This window comes from Eptesicus fuscus, chromosome 6 (assembly GCF_027574615.1).
Source record: "Eptesicus fuscus isolate TK198812 chromosome 6, DD_ASM_mEF_20220401, whole genome shotgun sequence".
NCBI lineage: Eukaryota > Metazoa > Chordata > Mammalia > Chiroptera > Vespertilionidae > Eptesicus > Eptesicus fuscus.
In genome coordinates, this window is record NC_072478.1 from 84,673,903 (window position 1) to 84,698,690 (window position 24,788).

The window sequence follows — 24,788 nt, forward strand, 5'->3', positions numbered from 1 at the left end:
TCTATGTGAGTGAAATCATGCTCATTGTTTCAGCATGAGCTTAAGTGATCCGAATGCCCCACCAGGATAACCTGTAGCATCATCGCTCCGTGGTATCAAATCACAGCATTTTCACTTGACGAAGGAGTCAAGGATTTTATGTTCTAATGTCATGGTCTCCCATAAGGATTTAAATGTATCTACTCCCTCAAATTCAATAAAAGACTAGGCAAAACACAGGTATATCTTTCCTAAAAAGTCACAATAATCTCTCAAAATCTCTACTGCCAGTTCTGATGTATCCCAAAGGATCAAAGTGCTTTGTTCTCTAAGATGCATATCTCAGGAGAGTATCTGTTTCATGCTGAGAGATTAAAAAAAAAAAAAATAATAATAATAATATATATATTATATATATATATATATATATATATATATATATTATAATTGATTTGAGAGAGGGAGAGACAGAAACATCAATGAGAGAGAATCATTGATGGCTGCCACCTGCATACCCTCTACTGGGGATCGAGCTTGCAATCCGGGCATGTGCCCTGACCGGAAATCAAATCATGACTTCCTCATTCATATAGGTCAATACTCAACCGCTGAGCCACACCAGCCATGCCATGCCAAGAGATTTTTCACTTGGTTTTGTGATAAGTAATTCAAGGAGCAGTTAGTGGGAGAGAACATCTTAAAAATATCTATTGCAAGTGTGTAAATTTTGCAAAGACTGAATCAAGACTTGCTTGATAACCCTTATGAACCTTAAGGCCTAGGAGAGAGTTTGGAGCATAACTGGCCTTCAATAATTATGTTGCACATGTACTGACTGAATGGGGATCCTTCGAGAATATTAGCCAGTTGAAGCATAAGACCAGAGTAGGGTGGAAGAAGAAAAATTAAAATTGCAGAGGCTTGCTTATCAAGAGGAAAAGCCAGAGAGAAAGGCCACCAGTATCCTCTTGGTCCCCTTTTGGTGAAGACCGCACTTATGACAGGTTAGTGGACAAGCTGGGAGAATCTCAGCAACTGATGATGGCAGCCCCCAAGGTGTCACAGCTCAAGATGAATACTGCAGCCTACAGTCTCCAGTCTCCAGTGGGACAATCAGTAGATGGATAAAATCTTCCGTTTATGTTCCTGAGCAAATAAACTAATTACATCTTTTTTTTTTTACCTAACAAATCATAGTTTGATTACAGATCATTAGTGACCATTATTACAGAAACTGTTTGCATTTCACTAGTATATCTGAATTACACAGCCCTGCCTTTCACACTAGCTCAAATCCAGCCTCCAAAGAGAGTCCCCCCCACCCCCCACCTAATCAGGTCTCAAGTGGTACTTAAACAAACTAACAATTAGGCTCCAGAACTGAATTATGATGCAGAAGAATCCATTACTTTGGTTTGCAGATCTCCCTATTGTCCAACTGCCATTCCCTTTGTAGTGGAGTCATGCTTTTTGTGCACAAAGAGTATGCAACTGTCTCAATTATTCCCAATGGTGTTAATGCACTGGCCATCAATACGAACCTGCTTGTATGATACTACCTAAATTCACAATACACTGGCTGATTAGTGGGCCAATAAATGTAAGGAGCATGCTGGGGACTGTCAGAAACAGTGAGGTGACAGGAAGAGTCTATTTGGTAAAAAGAAAGTGGAGACAGGATAGAGATTATAGATATGTACAGGTCAACTGGATAGTCCAGAATTTTAAGTCCATTTGAGGCTTTGTATTATCCACATTAGAAGCCAAGATTCTTAGAGGGAAAAAAGGGTACTTGCCAAGCCTCCCTTTTGTTCTGTGCTAAGCAGTCAGGGAATGTTCAACAGAGATGAACAATCTCAGAAATGTCAGAGGACTTTCTAACATAGCAATTGCCATTTGGGAGCAAATCCATAGTCCATGTCATCTAATACTCTGTTGCTTCAAAAAATGTCCCCAGGAATGTCACTTTTGACTTCTAATGTGCTGAGCCACAGAAATCGAGGAGTTGGTAACAAGGCAAGTACTGGCAGCCCACAGATGGCTGAAACCATTTTTACTTTTGTTTCAGGCTTGCTACCAAGCACGCGACTCGTGCCTCAGCTCAATGCGCACAATGACAGGACAGAGTTCCGTGCAGTTTCAAAGACTCTTGCAGGTGAGATTGCTCACCTTTGTATCAGCCCTATGAAAAAGTTAGATTATTCAGAGCATAGTAATGGTGGAAAATGCAGGCTCTAGAGTCAACTCCTGTTTTTGAATCCTGGCTTTTCCACTTACTAGCAGGTTGGCTTTGAACAAGCCACTTAACCTTTTTACATCTGTAAAACAGAGATAATAATGGTAGCTACCTCATAAGATTACTGTAAAACTCTCATAGTAATGAATGCATGAAAAGTACTTAGTATACTTAAACATGGCACATAATAAGTATGCATTAAATATGAACTGCTATATTTATCTCTTTTTCCTCCACCACCACCACTCCCCTCCCCACCATCTATGCCATCACCATTGTCACTACCCACCATCCCCCACAGGAAGATAAGAAAACCAAATCTTCAAGCTAGACTTTTTCCTGAAGTCACCTATCTACTAACTCAGGTAGGACTGTCATTACCTGTGGACTGGACCATTCTCCCTGCCTGGCACACTTTTCATTTCTTTATCATTGACTTGCATCCTCCTGCTCATCCAGGTCTCCGCTTAGCCATCTCCTTCATGAGCCCTCCTCTGAGCCTCTTAGATCATTTCACAGTCCCTTGTACTTTCCCCATCACAGAACTTCTCACACTTCATTATAATTGCCTGTTGTTCTGTCTGTGTCCCCAACAACAGGCCATGAGTCTCTTACTGAAAAAGACCAGGTCTATGTTCTACACGTTGCATCCCCAGTGCAGAGTACAGCACCGGACACATAGTGAGTGCTCAGTAAATACTTTAATAAATAAAAGGATGGATGACAGGCTCCTTTCATACCAACCTGCGGCCACATATTAAAGTATTTTTCCTCACGGGAGCACTTTGGGAAGTCAGAGATAGTCATACATGACTTCATATTTATAGTGCTTTTAAATAATCTTAACCTCATGTTGAAAACTCAAGGCAATGTTAATGAATTCCATTCCTGAAGAAAGTAACATGTGGAAGTAATGCCTTGAAGTAACACATAATGTTAACGCACACGCTCATTCATTTTAGACCTCACGCTTATTCACGAAGCTATGCACACTGCTTACACAGTTACCAACCCCTTATCATTTTGAAAAGGCCACCTTCTTCATACTCTGAAAGGATTTTTCAAAAACATGTGCACTTGATGACGCACAGTGAAAAGCAGATATTCGTCCTTGGCATTCTTTCTCACAACAGGCTCTTAAAATTCTGATCTGAACTCTCTCTCACTTGCAGCTTTTGAAAATTTTGAGCCAGACATGACAGACCAGAATAACACAACAAAGTAACAAACCCTTCAGTCCTTCCCCTAGCCCTCCCTCTGGGAGCAGGTAAAGAGGGCATACAAGTTGGAAACTCCAGGGAAATTCATCCAAAGTCTATCTAGTCTCCTCCCATTAAAGTAGCATTGCTGAGGGCAAACCAAAGAAAACTCAGACCTCCAATCAATATCACATCAGGATGCATTAAAAAAGGTTACTTGATTGAAAGGAATGAAAGAAAGGTACCTTGGAATTACAACAGATGTAACTCCTTTTTAAAAATAGCTCAGAAAGAAAAAATAATTTTTCCATAGCAAGGAAAGAGCTGAACTCTACATTACAAACACCTCACGTATAAATAAAAGCAAACCCTGCTCCTCTTATAATCTTACAGAAAAAAGCACGTTGGGACTATAACCTGTATGGAATCAATAGACGTGTAAAAGCTAAGGTTGCACAGTTCCCTCGGACACCAATGCCTGACACATCTATAGCCACAAGCTGATGGGGAATATACATATGTATGCATATACATTTACATGAATATATGCATCTGATCTTTGTTTTATTCTACTTCGAAGTCTCTGACCACCTATTTAGTTTCATTTCCCTAATGATTTGATTGCAAATTTTAATTTGTTTTGATTACAAGTGAAAAATGATTCATTCCCAATTCCTTTTTAAAGGAAGCTCTTCGTTTTGAATGTCTTCCTCTTCGATCACTCTCCAAGTTCTTATCTACCCCTGGGATAATCTCCACCTCAAAGGAGACTCTCTGATGATTCTTTCTCTTCAATAAAAATATGTAGTTCTATTGTCTTACATTTTATTTTCCAGGGTGCCTCAATACAGCCACAGGTGAAGGCTGTAAAGCTAAGTAGCTCACCACACAGGCTCAAGAACTGAATTGTTAACAGCTAGCAAAGCTCTTCGTGGTGCCTCTTCCAAGTCAGCTGGGGCTACTTAAGGGTTATGATGAAAAGACATCCGAACATTTCGTACAGTTTAGAAGTTATTGCATAGAGATTTCTATACCTGCTTTCTAATTCGAAACTCCCCGTGTGGTAAGACCCTTCATTCTTCATTGTACACAAAATAAGAAGTTCATATGGTCTCCTTCTTCACCTCCTGACCCCCAACCCCTTTCCTTCATTACAGGAGTTAATACATCTACCTGGTCCACCGATCTATTCCACTCTCTAGCATCCGCAAAGCAGGGTCTGCTCTCATCTAGCCTAATCTCTCTCTCCTGGTCTTTTTATAACCAGTCATTGCTGTGTCGCAACACGTTACATCAAAACGTGCTCTTAGTTCTGAAAACAGTAAATCAAACAATGCTTCCCATTTACACTTTCTACTTAAAAGGTGACTTAATTGCTTTGGGTTCCACAGAACAACTTTAAGCGCTTGGAACTAGTCAACACTTCCACATTGCTATTTCATTAAGAACAGTAGGTATAAATAATAATATTAATACCTTTATTTCCATAGGTGCTTTCATCTGGATAATTCATGCTTCATAATTGTGCCACTAGCCTCTGTCTTGGGTTCTCCCTTGGCTCCTGTGACAAACACGGGGTTCAGATCCAGACGCCAGGAGGTGGTGCCATACGGGTACATAGCACTGTCCCCGGGCCCCTCCAGTCTTAGTGTGAGGTGGCTCCTGGCTGTCAATAGCCAGGCTAATAAGGGGACACAATCAATGCTACAAAACCTCCCTGTGCTCCAGCCTCCTCAACCGGAAGGGGACTGCCTTCCGGTTTGGAGAGCAGTGGTTCTTAAAGGGCTATCTGGGCCAGCAGCCCAAGCAGCACCTGGGAAACCCATAGGAAGCAAACTTGAGGGCCCCGTCCCCGACCTCTTAAATGAGAAACTCAGGGAAGGGCCCAGCAGGTGCTAGTTGACAAACACTTCAGGTGACTCTTATACACATTAGAGTTGAAAACAACTGCGACTGGGCCTCTAGGGCCGTGGTCGGCAAACTGCGGCTCGCGAGCCACTTGTGGCTCTTTGGCCCCTTGAGTGTGGCTCTTCCACAAAATACCATGGCCTGGGCGAGTCTAATTTGAAGAAGTGGCGTTAGAAGAAGTTTAAGCTTAAAAAATTTGGCTCTCAAAAGAAATTTTAATCGTTGTACTGTTGATATTTGGCTCTGTTGACTAATGAGTTTGCCGACCACTGCTCTAGGGCGTTGTCAGGAGGCTGGAGTTGTTAGGAGAGCGATCTTCATGTAGTTAGAGAGGGGATACGTGTGTAGGATAAGAAGGTTTTGAGGTCAGGCTTCAGAGTGTGGGGCTAGAGCAATGGGTGAAAAATGGGGACAATGCTCTGGTACACAGAACAACTTGGAAGCAATGAAAACATTTCAGAAATAAGAGCAGTTCGCCCTAACCGGTTTGGCTCAGTGGATAGAGCGTTGGCCTGTGGACTCAAGAGTCCCAGGTTCGATTCCGGTCAAGGGCATGTACTGTGGTTGCGGGCACAACCCCGGTGGGGAGTGTGCAGGAGGCAGCTGATCGATGTTTCTCTCATCGATGTTTCTAGCTCTCTATCTCTCTCCCTTCCTCTCTGTGGAAAATCAATAAAATATGTTTTAAAAAAAAAAAGAAATAAGAGCAGGTCATTTTACGGATTGGAAGGGGCTCCCTTCATCTTGAAGTATTCAGCAGTATAAGATCATAATCTAGGAGAATCTATGACTAAGGCAATACAAAAAGAAGTGCTAAAAATAAACATGCAAGGTTTAGGAAAACACACAAAATTAAGCCTTACTAAGAGGTTTCAACATACCACTAATATAGAAAAAGAGATTTATAATTAATCTGTTACCATTAACTTTTTAATAGCTCAAAGATATTATCTTTAAAAACTATCCTACTGATCGGTAAATGGATGTTAGCTTCTTAATGTTTTATTTCATAATCAGAAAAGGGCATCAGTTGGCTTACGCTCTCTCAAGACTTCATTTACTATTAAGATTATATTTATTATTTAAAAGGGATCAATCACCACCAGCCAGAACTGATACTGGATCAAAGATTAAAGTTGTGGTCTTAACTTATTTCTCCTTGGTTTTGTAATCAAAACAACTGTCTTTTGTTTTGAAAGTAATGATGTTTTAGGACATAAAGATAACTGTACTAATATTCAAGAATCTACAGCCTTACATGATTGAGCAGTTACTGCATACTGTGTACCAGGGACTGTCCTGAGCACATTACATACACTGTCATATTTAATACAGGCAAACCTCAGAGATATTGCAGGTTTTGTTACTGACCACCGCACTAGAGCCATAGTTGTAATAAAAACGAGTCATAATCTCTTTGCTAGTGGAAGGTCTTGCCTTCAATTTATTAAAAATGTAACATCTGCACCCTGACCAGTTTAGCTCAGTGGATAGAGCGTCGGCCTGTGGACTCAAGGGTCCCAGGTTTGATTCTGGTCAAGGGCATGTACCTTGGTTGCGGGAACATCCCCAGTAGGGAGTGTGCAGAAGGCAGCTGATTGATGTTTTTCTCTCATCGATGTTTCTAACTCTCTTTCACTCTCCCTTCCTCTCTGTAAAAAAATCAATAAAATATATATTAAAAAATGTAACATCTGTGAAGCTCAATAGAGCAAAGTGCAATAAAACGAGGTATGCCTGTACTCACAATCACCTTAGGATGTTAGCATTGTTATCCTCATTTTACAGAGGAGGTGCCTGGGCTTAGAGAGGTTAAATAACTTGTCCAAGGTCACAGAACTAGCAAGTGACGGAGCCAGGATACAAACCTAGCTGTCTCCAGAGTCAGTGTTCTTAACCACTTCAGTACGGCACATCTTATCCATTGCACTTCGCTTGTATTGTGCTTCACAGATGTTGCATTTTTAACAAATTGAAGACAAGACCTCTACCAGCAAAAGGATTATGATTACCTTTATTGCAGTAATTGAAAACTAAACTCTCAATATCTCTGATATATATATATACATATATATATATATGTGTATATATATATATATGTATATATATATATATATATATATATATATATATGTATAATCATAAACTCTAGAAATTTGGAGGGCAGAAAGACTGTATCATCTAGTGCAAATAGTACTTAGGACCACTTAAAGCTTCTAGAAATACTAAAAACAACCCAACAACCACTTATTGAATGTTCAACCTATGTCAGGTACTGAACTAACCACTGCACAAGTATTCTCACTGAATCCTCACAACAATATAGAAGGCGGTTATTAAGATTGTCCCAATGTTAATAGGAGCAATTACAGTAAGAGGACTTAAGCGATAAGCTCATCTTTTTGGTAAAGAACTCACTGCTCATGTAAGTGGAAATGAAGCAAAAGATGTACATGGTGCATAAAAACCACTCAGTAAATGTACCTGCCTTCATATTATTATTCCAGAGATAACAATAGTGCTGGTGATGATCAAGCCATTGTCTTCCTTCCCTGTTCTCTTACTTGTTCCACAAGACAAATTATTTGTGAGTTAGGTATTTGGGCACAGAGTGCAGTTGTGAAATGGAGCTAAGTTTACTGGCTTTTCCACATCTTTAAAATCATCAAATCCTATTTCTTTGAGGTTGTGCCACTAGCCAGGAGTGTGGCCCCCGGACACTTCCATTTGGCCACAGCAACAATGAATGGACACATCTCACACCCAAGCCCAACAATCCAAAGGCTATGGTACTTGTTCTCCCCTAAGAACCAGTGCAAAGGATGTAGGTGGCCAACACCTACAGGCCATATGATGTCACCTATATGTGGAATCTAGAGAGCAAAATAAGTGAACAAAGAAAATAGAAATAGGCTCAGAGACTCTGAGAACAGACTGATGGTTACCTGAGAGGAGGGAGTGAAAAAAGTGAAGGGATTAAGAAGTACAAATTGGTAGTTGCAAAATGGTCATGGGGATATAAAGTACAGCATAGGGAATAGTCAATAATATTGTAATAACTATGTATGATGCCAGGTGGGTACAGGAAATATCGAAGGGACCACTTTATAAAGTATATGATTATCTAATCATTATGCTGCACACCTAAAACTAATACAAAATAATATTGAATGTAAACTATTATTGAAAAATAAAATTTAAAAAAGTTTATGTGATATTCTAGTGTCATGGGAAGAACTCTATTCTAGGTTTCAGAATCTATGGACCTCAGTCTTGTCTCCACCACAAACCACCCATGTGGTCATGGACAAGTTGATTAATTTCACTGGATCTCAGTCTCCTCCTTGAGGAAATGAAAAGAAACAAAACTTGTTCTCAAATTTGTTGTGCATAGTTGATAAAAGCTGTAAAAATACTTTACAACAATATAAAATCCTGTCACAAGTATAGGACAACCTGACAATTTTATTTACATTATGTAAGTCCTTTCATGCTTAAAATTTGCCACTAACATATCAACTTGGTCAGCCAAGTTGGTTTACTGACAAGCTAATTTAAAAGGCAAGAGGAAAGAGGACTATTTAAAACTGGTGATTACCAAAGTCATCCATGGAACTCTTTGCTCAGTTGTTAAAAGGGATGTTCCCAATGACCTTACATCCCTATAAGCCTGGCAAATCCCCAGATCAGTGAGTGCTGGTATGAAATAGCCTGAGAAACCTTTCTGTGTTAAGCAAAAGGAGTATCACCAAACTACTTTGGTACTAAGCAGGTCAGAGACACTTTCAGTAGCTCAACAAAGGGGCTCAATGCATTTCACTAAAGATGCCTTTGGGTTCCTATTCAGATTTCACGCTGCCATGCTTTCTCCCTTGCAGGTCCACATTATCGAGTAGAATTTGGGGCGATTAACTGAGAAAACAGGGAAAGGGGATAGTGCGAAGGACATTTTCATGCAGGGAGGGGAAAAAAGAAATTCCATCTGGAGTTAAACTTGGAGAGATGAATAAAAGTATTTACTATAGTATGGTGTGTTTTTACATCTCATTGGAAGAATACAAACAGAAGGTTCGAGAGCAAAGGTGAGAAAATCAGGGAAGCATTTCTTTTGTGCGTTTGCATACATCTTGGGCTATGGTCTCCCCTCAAATTATGTGACAGATTAAAACAGCTTTGCGATGTGACACCATCATCCTGCTTTTCCAATTATAGTTCTTTCCTTTAAATATTTTGTAGGTCAACGCAAACAGGTAAAACAAGGCCCTAAGTATGAATTTTATTTGAGCCTGTATTTGGAAAGTCCCATTCTTTCTTTCAAGTCACTAGCTGTGGGGCTATAAAACTGATAGCTTGATTTATCACTCAAACTTCGACTCTAGACCATCTTGCCAAGTTTACCCAAAATAAAAAACAAACAAACGGAAGTTATGAAGGTTGCTTAGAGACCATGATCAATGACTGCAAAGGAAACCAAGGCTTCTCAAACATGAAACATGCCACAATTTTCGAAGTCAAGAACATTTCAAGGTGTTGTATTTTCTTGCCTATGTTACTCTGATAAAACATACCTACGCTCCGTCACTAACAGTCACATTGCAATATAGTATACTTGACCAGCTGCCCCCATGTGCAGACCTTTCCAGTAGGTCTGGTTGTCACTAATCCACTGATTAAACATCTTAAGACTGGCTTTGGCAAAACATGCCAGAAATTCCTTCAGGGTAATTAAAACCACCTTCTGTGTCAATAAACACAGATTGTGAGATCCTTCATGTGCAGAGGGACTGGCTCTGACCCATGGGCTCTAGGACATTTTTTCTGAGATGGCTTTCCCATCATGGCACCTTTTTACTGACTCATCCAGACGCTTTCCCAGCCCCCTTATGAAATGATTGGCTGATGTCAGAGATATCACTTCACCTTTATTGTTTCAGCCAAGACACAAAGACCGAAGGGGCTCTGAACCTAAGGGCCAAGCTCACTGCCAAAGCCCTTTCACCCAGACCTACAGGTAAGAGCTTGAAAGGGACTCTTGTTACCTAATTTGACAGTTACCAGTGTCGATTTATCTCTACTCTTCTAGGGTTTAAACTGATTTTTACTTGAAAAATTATTAATGTGACTTCAAAGTAAAAGAAAGAACTCAGGTGAACATTTACTACATTGATATCCAGAGATTACTTCTCTGCACATAGTACACGCTCATGAATTATTTTTCACCACAATGACACCTTATGCAAACAATGTATATGCTTATTTTACAACTACCATACATTATAGAAAATATAAATAGTAAAAATTACTTAAAATCCCACCAGTCCGAGATAAACATCATCAATATTTTGGTAGCCATTTTTTTAATGGAATTCTTAATGTACATACATAACAGTTTGTATAAGAGGAATCATACCCTTTTTCTCATGGATGTGACTATCTTTATGTTTTTTAGTAGTCTTATTTTTTGCTTGCTTCTCCCCTCCTCCCATAACCAATGTAATAAGCTTTTATACATTTTTTTCATACTGATATCATCATATACTAGCTCGTATACATAAATGAGGTTTCAGTTGCTCAATCAATACTTGCTGGATGGTTAAAGAGTACAGTGAAAGAACAAACTCGTAAACAAGTGAATGGATAAAAGAATAAAGAATGCCTTCAATTAGCTGGCAGTTTCCAAGTGATTGCAAAAATAATATAGCACATCTTTTGCCATCTCCCCTATATCTTTAAACTATAGTGGGAGTAGGAGAACCTTGTTTCAACATGTTTAGAGGGATCTACAAGTTTAAACTCCCAAGTAAAGAACATGTAACTGGCTACTGTTCTAACTACAGAGACGGTATGAGTCTACTCTCAAACTCCAGTCAAGTTCAAAAACCATTCACTAAGCACCCGTGTGCCACGCCCTGCACTGTCCTCTGCAGAATAGACGAAAGGAGCAGAAATATGATGACTGCCTTCTAGGAGTTTCTAGTTGGGGAAACAATATTCAAGTCTGCCTCTTTCTGGATGGCTGCCTGAACTTGGACCTCAGTTTTCATGTTTGTGAAATGGGGAGAATAACTATACCTCATAGGAGTATTGCTGTCAAGATGAAAGAACCTGAGGAATTCAGGAAAAACTTAATGGGAAAATGTATATTTGAGGCAGGCCCTGTAGGTCCCAGGGAAGAGGAAACAGCACATGGGGGGCCGGGAAGCAGGAATGGCCTGGGGCAGTGAGGACCCAGCACATGCCACCCTGGTTAGTTTGAAGATCAGTTTTGAGAGACTCAGTAGATGAGGGGATAGTCAGAAAACATTATAAACACAGGAGAAAATTGTGAACAGACTAATCTCCTTAAAGGGTCAAACAAGAGGAGGAAAATATTTTTTGCCTTTTCAGCATGTGCCAATGTCTAGATCAAGGCCATCCATATGAGTGACTCAAAGGCAACCTGCTTGTCAAGTAACTGGAACAAGAAAAAACCTGGCCTGCGCCACGGGCTCAAATCCAAGTTTCTAAGACTTGTAGGAAAAATTCTGATCGGAAAATTTCCATCTCAAATTGTGCTGAGGAAGCTTGGGGTCTGAGTAAGCATGTTGGCAGCCACAATATGATCTTGAGATTGCTTCTGCCTTTTTCACAGTGGTGCACAGAGTTCTTCAGGACCTGGGGAGACCTTAGCAAGTGTTTGATCACTGACCCTGCAAGGGATCAGAGAACTTGTAGAGAAATACACTTTGTTCACAAATAGAACTGCACCCAAAACTTTCCCCTATGTCCTAGGAAGTGACCAGAGGGTTCTGACTTCCAAAGCACAGTGCATCAGTTTCATCCAGGCTAATCCTACAGAATTGGGTGGAATTAGATACCCGTCATGGCAAGAGATGTCAGTTGGAAGCACTGAACTGTCCCAGGCTCTTCTGTTAGCTCAGGGTTCCAGGAGAGCCCTTCTCCCCTCTGTCACATTTTCCTTTTATAATCTAGCTCTGTTGATGAATTCCTGGAGGCATGTCTCTATGGATCTGCACTGCCCTAATTAATGTTCCCATCTCATCCTACCTGTCATGGACTTCCAGACAGTGGAGAAAGGCAATGACAAGTAGATTTTAATATTAAAATTCCAAATCATGACTGAAACTTGATGTTTCTAGAAGCTGCTTTACACTTTTAGTCCTCTGAGGAAGCAATAGAATCTCCTACTAACCACCCAAGTCTTTTATCAAATCAACTGTCCATCCACTCACCATCCACCCACCCACCCATCCATCAATCCATCCATCCATCCATCCATCCATTCATTCATCCATCCATCCATTCATTCATTCATCCATCCATCCACCCATCCATTCATTCATCCACCCATCCATTCATTCATCCATCTACCCACCCACCCATCCATCCATTCATCCATGCATCCTTTAAATTTTATCTACTGAACACATAGGTACTAACCTGTGTATCATTTTTAGTACCTCATAACAATTTCACATGAAAAATGTCTAAAAAAACTTAGTATTCTCATCTCAGTGCCCCAAGACACTTCAGAGGGAGAAAAATGTCCCCAAATACTCAGGCAAAATGAGTTGAGATTTCAGACTGACTCCCAACTATAATCCCCAAAGATTGCTAAAATGCAGATAGCCAATATACTTTGAAAAGGGACTAAAAATTGTACACTAAAATATAATCCCAGTGGTAGTTTATAAGATTTGCACTTTTCATTTCCATTAAATCATGCTCCCAATTTTTAGGGAAAACTAGAGAAGGCGGCAAGTGTAAAGCCAATGATAGTTAGAGTCTGTTTTCTTTCTGATTTGCCGGGGTTGAAATTGCATTCAACCACACATAGCATTAGCAAAATAAGTTAACATAGCTCATTTGAAACCCCTTTCCCCAGGGACTAGGTCGTTAAACAAGTATGACTGGTTGTCATACTGGGTCAGTCATTCTTTGAAGTTACCTACTCACCAGTTTGAGAAAAATTAACATTTCTGGGTCACTAGGTTCCATATACTTATCTACAAATGATGCCCTGGAACCATGAATGTCATTTTATTTAATATAGGTGGGCACTCAATCCCAGAGATGAAGCTACACACCCATGTATTTAATGGCAGAGGCTGAGAACTGAGTTTGACTCACTCTCAGAACAAGTAAAAGTACCCGAGGCTTTGGGGAAGAACAAGGGCAATGGGATCAAATTAAAGTTCCATGGCTATGTCTTTGTGACTTTTTTTTTCTAATCTTCACCCCACATAAGTTTTCTGTTCTGAACTTCAACACTCTGAAAATCTATGACAATGTGAGGTAGAGGCAAAATATAAACCAGACTAAAGGGGCAAAGTGCCATGGCCATTGTCAAGGCGAACCTGGGTATGACTTTTTTACAAGGCAATTTATTATTATCTAGGAACTTAATTGTTTGTACTATTTAGCCCAGCAATCTTGACATTAAAAACTTGTTTTGCCATGGCTGGTTTGGTTCAGTGGATAGAGCATCGGCCTGCAGACTGAAGGGTCCCAGGTTCGATTCCAGTCAAGGGCACACGCCTGGGTTGCAGGCTGGATCCCCAGTAGGGGACGTGCAAGAGGCAGCCAATCAATGATTCTCTCTCTTCATTGATGTTTCTATCTCTCTCTCTACCTCCCCCTTCCTCTCTGAAATCAATAAAAATATATTTTTAAGAAAACTTGTTTTAAGAAAATAAATAGAGAGATGATTTAGATTAATTCAATTATTTATCACACAATTATTATAGCAAAATATTGAAAATAATCTAAACTTCCTGCATTAGGTGATTGGTAAAATTATTGTTTAACTATAGGATGTTACAGAAAAATGCTCACTGTATTGTTTGGGACAAAAACTAAAAAAACAAGGGACATTGAGGACAATTATGTGATACCATAATAAAAATAAAATAAAAATTATATAAAAAAAACAAAAAACAAGGGACACAATACTATTTTATATAATTCCAGCATTCACCCATTTCTCTCTCTCTCTCTCTCTCTCTCTCTCTCTCTCTCTCTCTCTCTCTCTCTCACACACACACACACACACACACAGTGTGAAAGAAAAATACATTTAAAAAGTGTTTATAATAATTATGTTTGGCTAGAGGTAAATTTGATTTTTTAAAAATCCTCACTCAATAGTTCTTTAAATTGATATTAGAATAAAGAAGAGAGATAGAAACATCGATGTGAAAGAGAAACATCAATCGGTTGCCTCCTGTAAATGCCCAGACCGGAGATCAAACCCACAACCTAGTATGTGCCCTGACAGGGAATCAAACCTGCAACCTTTTGGTGTAGACCAGTGGTCAGCAAACTCATTAGTCAATAGAGTCAAATATCAACAGTTCAACAATTGAAATTTCTTTTGAGAGCCAAATTTTTTAAACTTAAACTTCTTCTAATGCCACTTCTTCAAAATAGACTCGCCCAGGCCATGGTATTTTGTGGAAGAGCCACACTCAAGGGGCCAAAGAGCTGCATGTGGCTCGCGAGCCGCAGTTTGCCGACCACGGGTGTAGACAATGCTCCAACCAACTGAGCTACACCAATCAGGGCTTGATTTTCTATTTTTGCACTTTTCTTAAAAGGGCAAGTTTTCATTATGGAACATATATTTTATTCTCTCATAACCTCTTATTTAATAAAATTTATAGTTACAGTCTTATGTTTGTGTCTATTTAACGTACATCTTCCCAAGAGAATACAAGCTCTATGAAAGCAGGGTGTATATCTGTTTGTTTCTTTTTCATTGTATACCTGTTTTTTTAGCATGTTTTTTATTTAGTATATAATAAATATTTTCTAAATGACTTCCGAGTAAGCAACTGGGGACACTACTTATAAAAGGCATGGTTACATGTGGGGATTCTAATGAGCTAACAAATAGTTTGTTATACATCTAGTCTTCAGCTCATTTGCTCAGACAACATACCACTTTGCTTATTTTTGCCGCCTTTCATCACACAAGGCTCCATTCTCCATTAGGAAAGCTTTTGCCATTCCTCTCCACCTGTCAGAATCCCAGCAAGGCCTGTCTTTACCCACTAAGCCAGGCGTCCTCAAACTATGGCCCGCGGGCCACATGCGGGTGTTTTTGCTGTTTTGTTTTTTTACTTCAAAATAAGATATGTGCAGTGTGCATAGGAATTTGTTCATAGTTTTTTTTAAACTATAGTCCGGACCTCCAACGGTCTGAGGGACAGTGAACTGGCCCCCTGTTTAAAAAGTTTGAGGACCCCTGCAAGCCATTCCTGTTCAGTTAAGCTTCTCTCTAGTACTTATTGCAAACACTCACTTAGAAGAGAAACATTTTTTTTAACTTCTACTGGGTTTCAAACACTTTTTTAGAATAGGGATCAGCAATCTATGGTCCATGGGCCACCACTGGATTCTGCAAATAGTTTTGCAAGAACACAGACATCCCCACATGCTACATTGGCAGAGCTGAGTAGTTGGACATAAACTGTGTGATCAGCAAAGCCTAAAATATTTATTGGAAGTTTTCCTAGCCCTTTTCTAGAACACTGACATAGTTGTACAAAGTAGAGATGGTACCAAATTTTTATCCTATTAGAAGGTTATTCATAGGGTATATGGGACTTAATAGATGGTACCAAATTTTTATCCTATTAGAAGGTTATTCATAGAGTAATATGGGATTCAAAATATATAACCAAGAGCTTTGTAAAAATTATTGTAATATACCTACATTTTTTCTTAAATGCATTCAAGTCCAGAGTCTACTAACAGATTACACAAATTCTCTAAGCCTCAGTTTCATCATCAGTAAAACAGAAATCTGTTCTCTTAATAAATATTTAATGTGTGCTGTTTCCCAGGTAGGCACCATATAAGAAGATGGACAAACAATGGTGAAAAAGACCTAAAGTCTCACTTAATTCAGATTTAATTGTAGTACTTCTGATGGTTATTGTGAGGAACGGATGATACAGATAAATACATATTTATATATCTATATCATATAAACATACATCAATCTAGCTCACCATACATGAATAGAGAGTATATCAAATGTAGTACATTTAGAGTACTTAACCTAATTCTTACTTCACAGCAAACACTCAGTATATTGGAGTGTTATTATAATTACTAGAGGCCCATTGCACAAAGAGATTCGTGCAATAGGCCTTCCTTCCCTTGGCTTCCAGCACCGGTTTTCCTCCGGCACCCGGGACCCAGGCCTTTGCTCCGGCCGGAGTCTGCCACCTGCCTTCTTCGTCTTTGCTGCAGACTCAGGCCGGAGTCTGCCATCTTTGTCTTCGCTGCAGACTCCAGAGTCTGCAGTCTGCGTCTTCGCTGCGGGGCCAGAGTGCCGCTCCTGTAGATCCCCTCGCCCCCCACCCTCCCAGTCATAGCAGGCATCCTGCCCCGCCTGGCCACTCTGCACCTGGAGCAGCTGGGTGGCCGCCATCTTTGTCCTTCTAATTTGCATATTCCCTCCTGATTGGCTGGTGGGTGTAGCGGAGGTATGGTCAATTTACATGTTTGTCTATTATTAGGTAAGATAATTACAACAGAAGCTCTTTTAACAGTCCTCTAAGTAGAAGACTCACTGGATGAAAATGCCTTCCATTCTCTCTGTAAAATGGGCCTATAGTTTGCTCTATACTCTAATTAGTAGGCTAATCTCTGACACATAGGCACACTGCTGCTTCCTCTGGTTGGAGCTGCATGTTTACTGAGAGGCAGTGTGTTTGTTCCCAAATCTCCTGATGCCAGTTATACTTGTTATTTAATTAAATATCATGGAAGGTGACAAAAAGAATGGTGTGAACAGAAAGAGAGTGACTGTTTCACATGAAAATGAAGCCAAATGCTTTCAAAAGATGATTAAAAAATGTAAAATTACATGTAGGAGAATTAAACAATTGGGGACAACCATAAAAATCCAGATGGGTCTATAGTGAGAACGCTTCTCAGGTATGTATGCTTTCACTCAATCTCAGTACCAAACTCAAACATGGTCTTTCTCATTCTGGGGGTGGTTTGTGTAAGGAAAATATTATAATCCCCAAACATCAGACCCACGCTGAAAGATTCAGCCTTGATTTATGAACAAGCCCTTAATCAAAAGTAGAGAATGCTGTTTAAAATAAGTTTACCATTTTATATAATTATCTGCTTTAAGTTTTCCAAGTTACCATCAACCACCATTGGTCCCAAATGCATGGAGCAAGAGAGAGCTTCTTTTGTATTTATTTAATTCTCACATATAAACAATAACATGTGAGCAGGGGCATGCCGCCTCATCTCCATTATAGGTAAGAACTCTATAAGCCTTTCTGGTGGTGACAACCTCCCCAGGGGACCATGCCTCTTGCAAAGGATCGCCTTCATCCCTCTCCAGAAGAGGAGAAGAGAAAACACAAGAAGTGCCCGGTGTAAAGACCCAGCCCCTACTTCATGGGTGTGAAATGCCCAGGATGCTATAAAATCACCCCTCTCTTTAGCCAGGCACAAAGGGTCTGTGCATGTGTTGGCTGCTCCATGGTCCTCTATCAGCCTTCAGGAGGAAGCCCCTTGAAGCCAGATGAGTGGGGAATCATCCCAGTGCAACACATTTTGAATAGAAAAAAAAAAGAAAGAAAACAATCAAAGATGTGGCGTGATCTGTCCAGGCCACAGAGCCAGCACTGCTGGAAGTGGGTCTAGAGCTGGGCAGGCTCTGATTCTACCACTTCAGCCACCTGGTGATAACAGACAGGCGAACACAGCACAGACTCACATGGCCCGGCACAAGGTTAAGTATTTCGAGAAGGCCAGAGGGCCATCTGCCTGAATAGATGGAAAGATGCTTGAGAACAAGAACTTATACTTCACCCTAGTCCCCAGCACAGCCCTCATAGCATCAGGCGTTAACTACAATACATGGATTTTGTTTGAATTGATGAATTTCCTTTCCTACTTGGGAACAGTGCAAGAAATTGGAGCCTTCTTGATTTCTGCAAGAGCCAGGTTCACGTGGGTTTACAACCCCCCTCCATGGAGCACACAATAGCAGCAAGGGAGACATTCCACTGAGCCTGTCAGATCGTGTCATTGAGAGCTCAGCCTCACCGACTGGCACTTGCTCTTGCCTGTCAGTGCGGCAAGATGAGCAGCGCCCTGCTCACCAGATGGCTATTTGTTCCACCAGCCACCTTTGCCGTACCGGCCGTGTCCCTGATTCACTCCGGCCCAGGACAGTCTCCAGGATTCATGCTGCAAGACAGCTCCTGCCAACAACTTTGCCAAATGGCTCCTCTCAAAGTCAGGGGCCGCCCAGACAGACTGGCTCCTCCATCTGCAGTGGCTTTTGGCAAAGAGATGCTTCTCTTTCTGGCTCCGCCTCTTGGCTGCACCAGAGCCTACTTGCCAGAAGGATGAGCTGACCCACCAGTAAGAACAGCCAGGCCTAAAATTCTGGGACCATTTAAAGCTGATGCCTGTGTCCCCCAGCCTCGCCCCTGAACACAACGTCAGAACATACCAAGGAGATCTACCCAGATGGTCGCAAATACAGATGGAGTACATCACAGAAACTTCCAACCAGGAAAATCTATAGAGAGCATGCCTCCCCGCCCCCATCTTCAACCTCAATTTAGTAGATGAGGAAAACTGAAGCCCAGAGAGTAAAAGTGACTAATTATGGTGGCAAGTCTGGGAAAAATACCCACTTAGAATATAATCCACAGGAGAGTTTAAAATACCGCACTGCCTTCCAATTTTCCCTCCATTCATTTCCAAAGTCTTGATAAAAATTGGACCCTTTGTGTTGGTATTAGTTCAAAAGCACATTTCTTTAAGGAAATGAAAATCTTTGCTCTGTGTCAACATCATGACTTTGGTTTTACACAGGTGTGTCCATACACTACCCTGAGATGATCTGCTGCAGTTTAGGAATATGAGCCTGACAGTCAGACAGAGCTGGGAGTGACTTCTGTTCTGCTGCCCACTGTTGCATAACCTTGGACAAGTACTAGTCTCCTTCTGCTTCAACTTTTCACTGGAAGGGCTATAAGGACAGTATCAACCTACAGAGTTGTGAGGATTAAATGAGAAAAATACTTTAAAGACCCAAGTCCATCCCTGGCACATAGTAAGCCTTCCACAATGGCCAGCAGTCACCATGATTCATCACTAACATTCAAATCTGCAATGGTTTTGGTAAAAAGAGGTATACTGAGGAATTCCCATGTTCTACATTAGGAAATTCAAGTTCACGAGGTTAAATGACTTTTCCAAGGTTACTTAGGGAATAAATGGAGGACCAGAGAGTCCTTCTTGCCATTTTGCTAAGAAATGAGAACCTGTATCTTGACTTTAAAGATGATACAATCAGGAAGGAGAACATTTGAACCAAAGCATATATACATGAGTAAACACTGCAGTATCTTATGTAATATAAAAAGCTAGGAACAATTTTCCATCCATCCATAAGGGAATTACTAAAGAAAATACAGTACAGTCATATCATGGGCACTACACAGCCATGGGAAAGAAGGCAGATGTAGGTGTCCTGACATGACAAGGTCTTTTAGACATACATCATGGAGTGGGGGAAAGAAAGCAAAGTGCAAATAAACTGTATGCATACAGAGAAACCATCCCTCCCCCAATGTAATCTGTCCATGTCTATTTAAATGAATTGATAAGCATATGAAGGTGGCTCCAAGGATGCATACCCAACTACTGACAATGATAGCCCCTGCACAGGGAAGTGGGGTGGATGTGGGGGATGAAGGGTGATTCATGATTTGCTTTATCTATTTGTATAATGCTCAAATCCTTTCAAATAAAAAGGCATTTATGTATTATGTGCCTTATGAATAAAGACATAAAGGCGGAGAGAAATGTGAGTGACGACAATACAGCTGTTGTGAACCAACAGGCCTCTCCTACCTTGGGTGTCCAACTTGACTTCTGCAAAGTTCCATGAGCCATGTTAACCTCCTTGAGTTTTTGGTGCAGCTATCCCCTTTGGTAAAACACTTCTTGGTGAAGCACTTCCTGGTGATATTTTGAGCACCTGCAAGTGCTGAGAATCTTGCTGCAATAGTCCCTTCCCAACTTACCCACCCTCTGCACCTGGTGAAGGTCACAAGGCTGATCCCCCTCCATTACTGGAGGAGGTGGCCTGTCATTCTGCAACTACTTCAGGTTCATTACTTAACAGGGATTTATAGCAGCAGAATCGGCACTGCATGATGGAGGAGGCTGTTAGTCCCCCAGCATCAAGCCCAGTATACCTGGATTACATCCTCTCACAGGTAAGGTTCTCGTCAGCACATTCCATCTAGCAGACCTCATCCTTCTCAGGTTAAAAACCTGCCGATAGGGGCCCCTCCAGAACCTTAGATTCCATGCATCTTTTGGCCCCTTGCCCACAGAGTCCCCTAATTTCCTTACATTTGCTGTAAGAAATCATGTTTCTTTCTTCTAAAGCACCAGCCTGAGTTGTCCCCTTCACAAACACATCTTTTCCCATTACCCACATGATCCCTTCTCCAAAGAAACCAATTAATACTAATTAGTTTTCCATGGATTTCACACATGCATATCTTATCATCATCACTCCTAATTCTTTCAGTGGTGAACTCGCAGCATAAGAATTCAAGGGCTCTTGAATTACTTAAGACAAAGCTCCCGGTGGTCTTGTAAAATAAACCTGTGTTTCCAGTAGGATAGTTATGTCAATACTGGTATGGGTATATCAGAGCCGATTTTCAGCCTGATTCTAGAGCTCGGCTAGAAAGGCAGAAGAAGGACATTTGTTAGAAACGATGACAAGTTTGGTGAAAGCAAACTCATTTTCTTAATGGGGAAAGAGGAGAGGAGCATTAGAGACTGTTTTGGCCAAAATGAGGCCTCAGATGCCTCCACATTAATGTGCAAAAGAGCATCGGCCATCACATAGTTACCTCTGTCCCACTTTGCTCTGTTCCAGGAAATTCTCTCTTTTGTCATCTGCTCTACAGAACGGGTGCCTAGATGGCCCAGTGGGACCATCTCAGCTCAGCCTGGGTCCCTGCAGTGGCTGTGAGGGACGTGGAGAAGGCTATAAAAACCCAGCTAATTTTCACATTCTGATTGTTCGATTGCATAGATATTTTCCTTCTTTTCTTATAGAGTAGAATAAATCTATAGGAGTAAGTCAAGTAAGGATTCTGGCACTGGGTGGGGGACTTTAGCTCCCTCCCCGTGGGACCATCGGGGAAGGTGCAGGCACATGCCCTGCAGCACTGAGAAGAGATGGGCCAAGTGAATGGGCAGCATTCAATGGGCACCACGGGGTTGGATGCAGGCGGAGGACAGAATAGAACCTGCATTTCTCCCCCTAAAATCTGACAAGAGGCAGCAGGAATGGGCAAAGAGCACATGCTTGGAGTCCTGGGTTCCAATCTGGTTCTGCCAGTTCCAAGTATGAACCTTAACACAAGTTTCTTTGCTTCTCCAAACCTCAACATTTCTTCTTCTGATAAGCAGGGCTAATGCAACCATTCTCTCAGGGCTGCAGAAGGTGATTAAAGGAGTAAATAACAAGAAACACTTAGGAAAATGCCTGGAATACAGACAGTCCTCGAGAAGTCTTAGTTCTCTACCCTCAGCTAAGTGTGTAAATTGGACCCTTCATTTCCTCATAAATGCAAATGCCAGAGTCTAGGAATGTCAGTCTACAGCTGTGCTCTTTTCATGGAGCATTACCAATATTTTGACAGGGCTGGTCTAATATTATTCGCCCCAGGTTCATTGGTACGTTTCTGACCAGCCCTCATAAAGGGCTCGCGATTGCCCCTGGGGACCCGGATGCTAATAATGAATACTTGCTAGTGATTTTCAATGCACTCTGGTTATTATGTTTGGTAGCGGAACATTTCCCGTCCCCAGAAAGGTCATTTACAATAGCATACGGCAGCTTCTGCCCACCTTCCATTTCATATTTTTTCTGAGAATAGCAGGGAACTCAAACATTCATCCATATGCATTGGAAGCACTATTCTGACCTGGCATTTGCATACAAATATATAAAGCAACTTAAAGAACTACAAGGCAGCTCTCCATCATCACACCACCTCCGTTGATTTTTCAAAAGCCATTTTTAAGTGACTTCCAGTTTTATTCATCATAGATTCTCTCTTTCTTGAACGTGTTCTGAGGGGAGGGGGGTCAGGGAATTTTACTTTTTCACTTTTATTCTTATAACCCTCAAGAAGCTATAACATTTGACAGATCTCAAGTTTAGAGACCCTCCAAACTCAACCCACCCAAGATTGGACTCTTCTTCAATGGCCATGTAGCGTTATTTGAATAATTTCAGTGTGTGGTTAATTAGGCTTACCAAGGCATTCCATTGGAGGTGCTTTTTGTTACAATTTCTTTATATAAAACCAAGATCAATTTCCATGTAATTTTTCACTCATTGGCTCAAATTCTGCCATAGGTGCTCTTCTCCCAGGCACCTCATCTATTCACACAGCCTTCAATTCCTTTAATATGCATGATGTCCCAAATTATAATCCAATCTAGATCTTTCTTCTGTGCTTCAGACCCAGATATCCAACTGCTTCCTTGAGAGTCTCACTGTGAGACTGGATGTCACACATGCCCCTCAGACTAATCAACTTCCGGAGTCTTTCTCCAGTTTCAGGGAAGTGCCCCCTTATGCATCCATTCTTATAGCAAAATCCTGGGAGTTGTCCATGACATTATCTCCATCTACTTCTCCATTTTTTCCCGATCTAGTACAATGAGTAGGTCCTATCCATTCTTCTTCTACAGTGTATCCAACATCTCTACTGATTGTCCCCATCTCTACTGCTGCCACTGGCCTAGAGTACAGCCATGACCTCCTAATCATCTCCTTGCTCTCACTGCTGCTCACTTCCTGCCCAGCCCGATGACCCCACGCTGCAGAATAGCCAGAATGAGCTTTGAAAAAACAATCCTGATCATATCCCCCCCATCAAAATCTTTTAATGGCTTTCGATCCATGTTTGGATTAAGTCCAAACTCCTTATGTACAACAAGGCTCAATGTGACCACATCCCTAAATACCTCCCCAGTCCCTTTTTCTAACATTTTATTATGAGAATTTCCAAACAAAGTTGAAAAAAAAATTACAGTGAATAAGCCATTGACTGACCCACCTGGACTTTACCATTTTCTACTTGCTTTATCTTAGCTCTATCCATCTATCCATCTCTCTATCCTCGCCTTAATCTTTCTTGGTTTTGGTGCATTCTAAAGTAATGCACCAGTCTCATCCTCATCACACTTCCTCTAGTTCCTTACACTCCAGCCATGGTATCTTGCCATTCCTTGGATCTGTCCAACTATTTTATATCTCTGAGATTTGTGCAGATTGTCCTTTTAACCTGAAATGCCTTTAGCTCTTGTTAATTCCTGACTCAGCCTTTAGTTCTCAGCTTCAACTTTCTCTGAATCCCCAATCTAAATTAGATCTGCCTTTCCGCCTCACCTATGACCTCAGGCACCTTGTGCTTTTCCTGATGATCACTTACTACAATTGGTAACCACATGCTGATTTGCAAAATAAGTATACAATAGGACAACTATCATCTACCTCCTCGGCCAGACTGAAGGCACCACGAGGACAGAGACCATGTCTGAACTGGAACATGTTGGACCGCCTCTGCACAAAGCCAGTTAACATTTGTCCAAGGACTTAAAGGCAGAGTGAATCTGCCTTTAATTATTGGAAGGAGCTACATGAAATGATTAGTTCTTCCGTTAATACACACAAATAGTATGGGTTTTTAAGGCCTCCGAGAGAAGACAGAACTTATTTGCTACTAGAATATAACCAGCAAATACATTAAGGCAAATTAATAAATGGCAAGATCCATGGTCAGTGGCTGAGCCCAGAAGACACTGTGGTGGGTTTTAGTGTGACCTCTCCCCTACTCCCACCAGCCCTTCCCTTTAAGATAAACTCAAATCAAACAATTTGAGGAAAAACAGTGCTTGCTATGAAAATGCAGCATAAGTAATAATAACAACAGCTATAATGTATTGAGGACATTTATTGAAGTCTGGCTTTATATTAGGCACTGTCTTCAGTGATTTCCCGGTATTAATTTTTTTCTGTGGCATAGGTTCTACTGTTATTCCCATTTTACAGGTAGGGAAACCCAAACCAGAGTAGTCGTTTTAAAATGTGTTTTCTGACTTCCCCTTCTAACCAGATTGCCATTCCTATAAACCCCACCTATTCCCTCTGTGGCCTCGTTTGGGAGTAGGAAGATTGATCTAGAAAACTTTTTGACAGCTCTAATGGAGAGGGATTTTCAGTTGGTTCTGACAAGTCTAAAAACATAAAAGGAAAGCCACATGTAGATTAGATAGGTTTGAGAGATGCGCCTCTGGTTAGGGAACTCAGGGCTCCACATTGGGGAAAAACCAATAAAATGAGAGAGAGAGAGAGAGAGAGAGAGAGA

General features: G+C 41.0%; 1 protein-coding gene across 5 annotated transcripts in view; it reads right to left on the minus strand.

Annotated features, from left to right (window-relative positions):
- The window catches only part of PPP2R2B (protein phosphatase 2 regulatory subunit Bbeta), a 254,047-nt gene that overhangs the window by 191,658 nt on the left and 37,601 nt on the right, over positions 1 to 24,788 (minus strand). For 3 of the 5 annotated variants that reach the window (XM_054718017.1, XM_028146258.2, XM_008140797.3), the window contains exon 2: positions 4,891 to 4,975. The exons of the other annotated variants lie outside the window; for them this stretch is intronic. In XM_054718017.1, coding sequence (XP_054573992.1) covers positions 4,891 to 4,927 — 37 coding nt within the window. In that variant the 5' untranslated portion in view covers positions 4,928 to 4,975. The remainder of the gene's footprint in view (positions 1 to 4,890; positions 4,976 to 24,788) is intronic. 5 annotated transcript variants of the gene reach the window in all.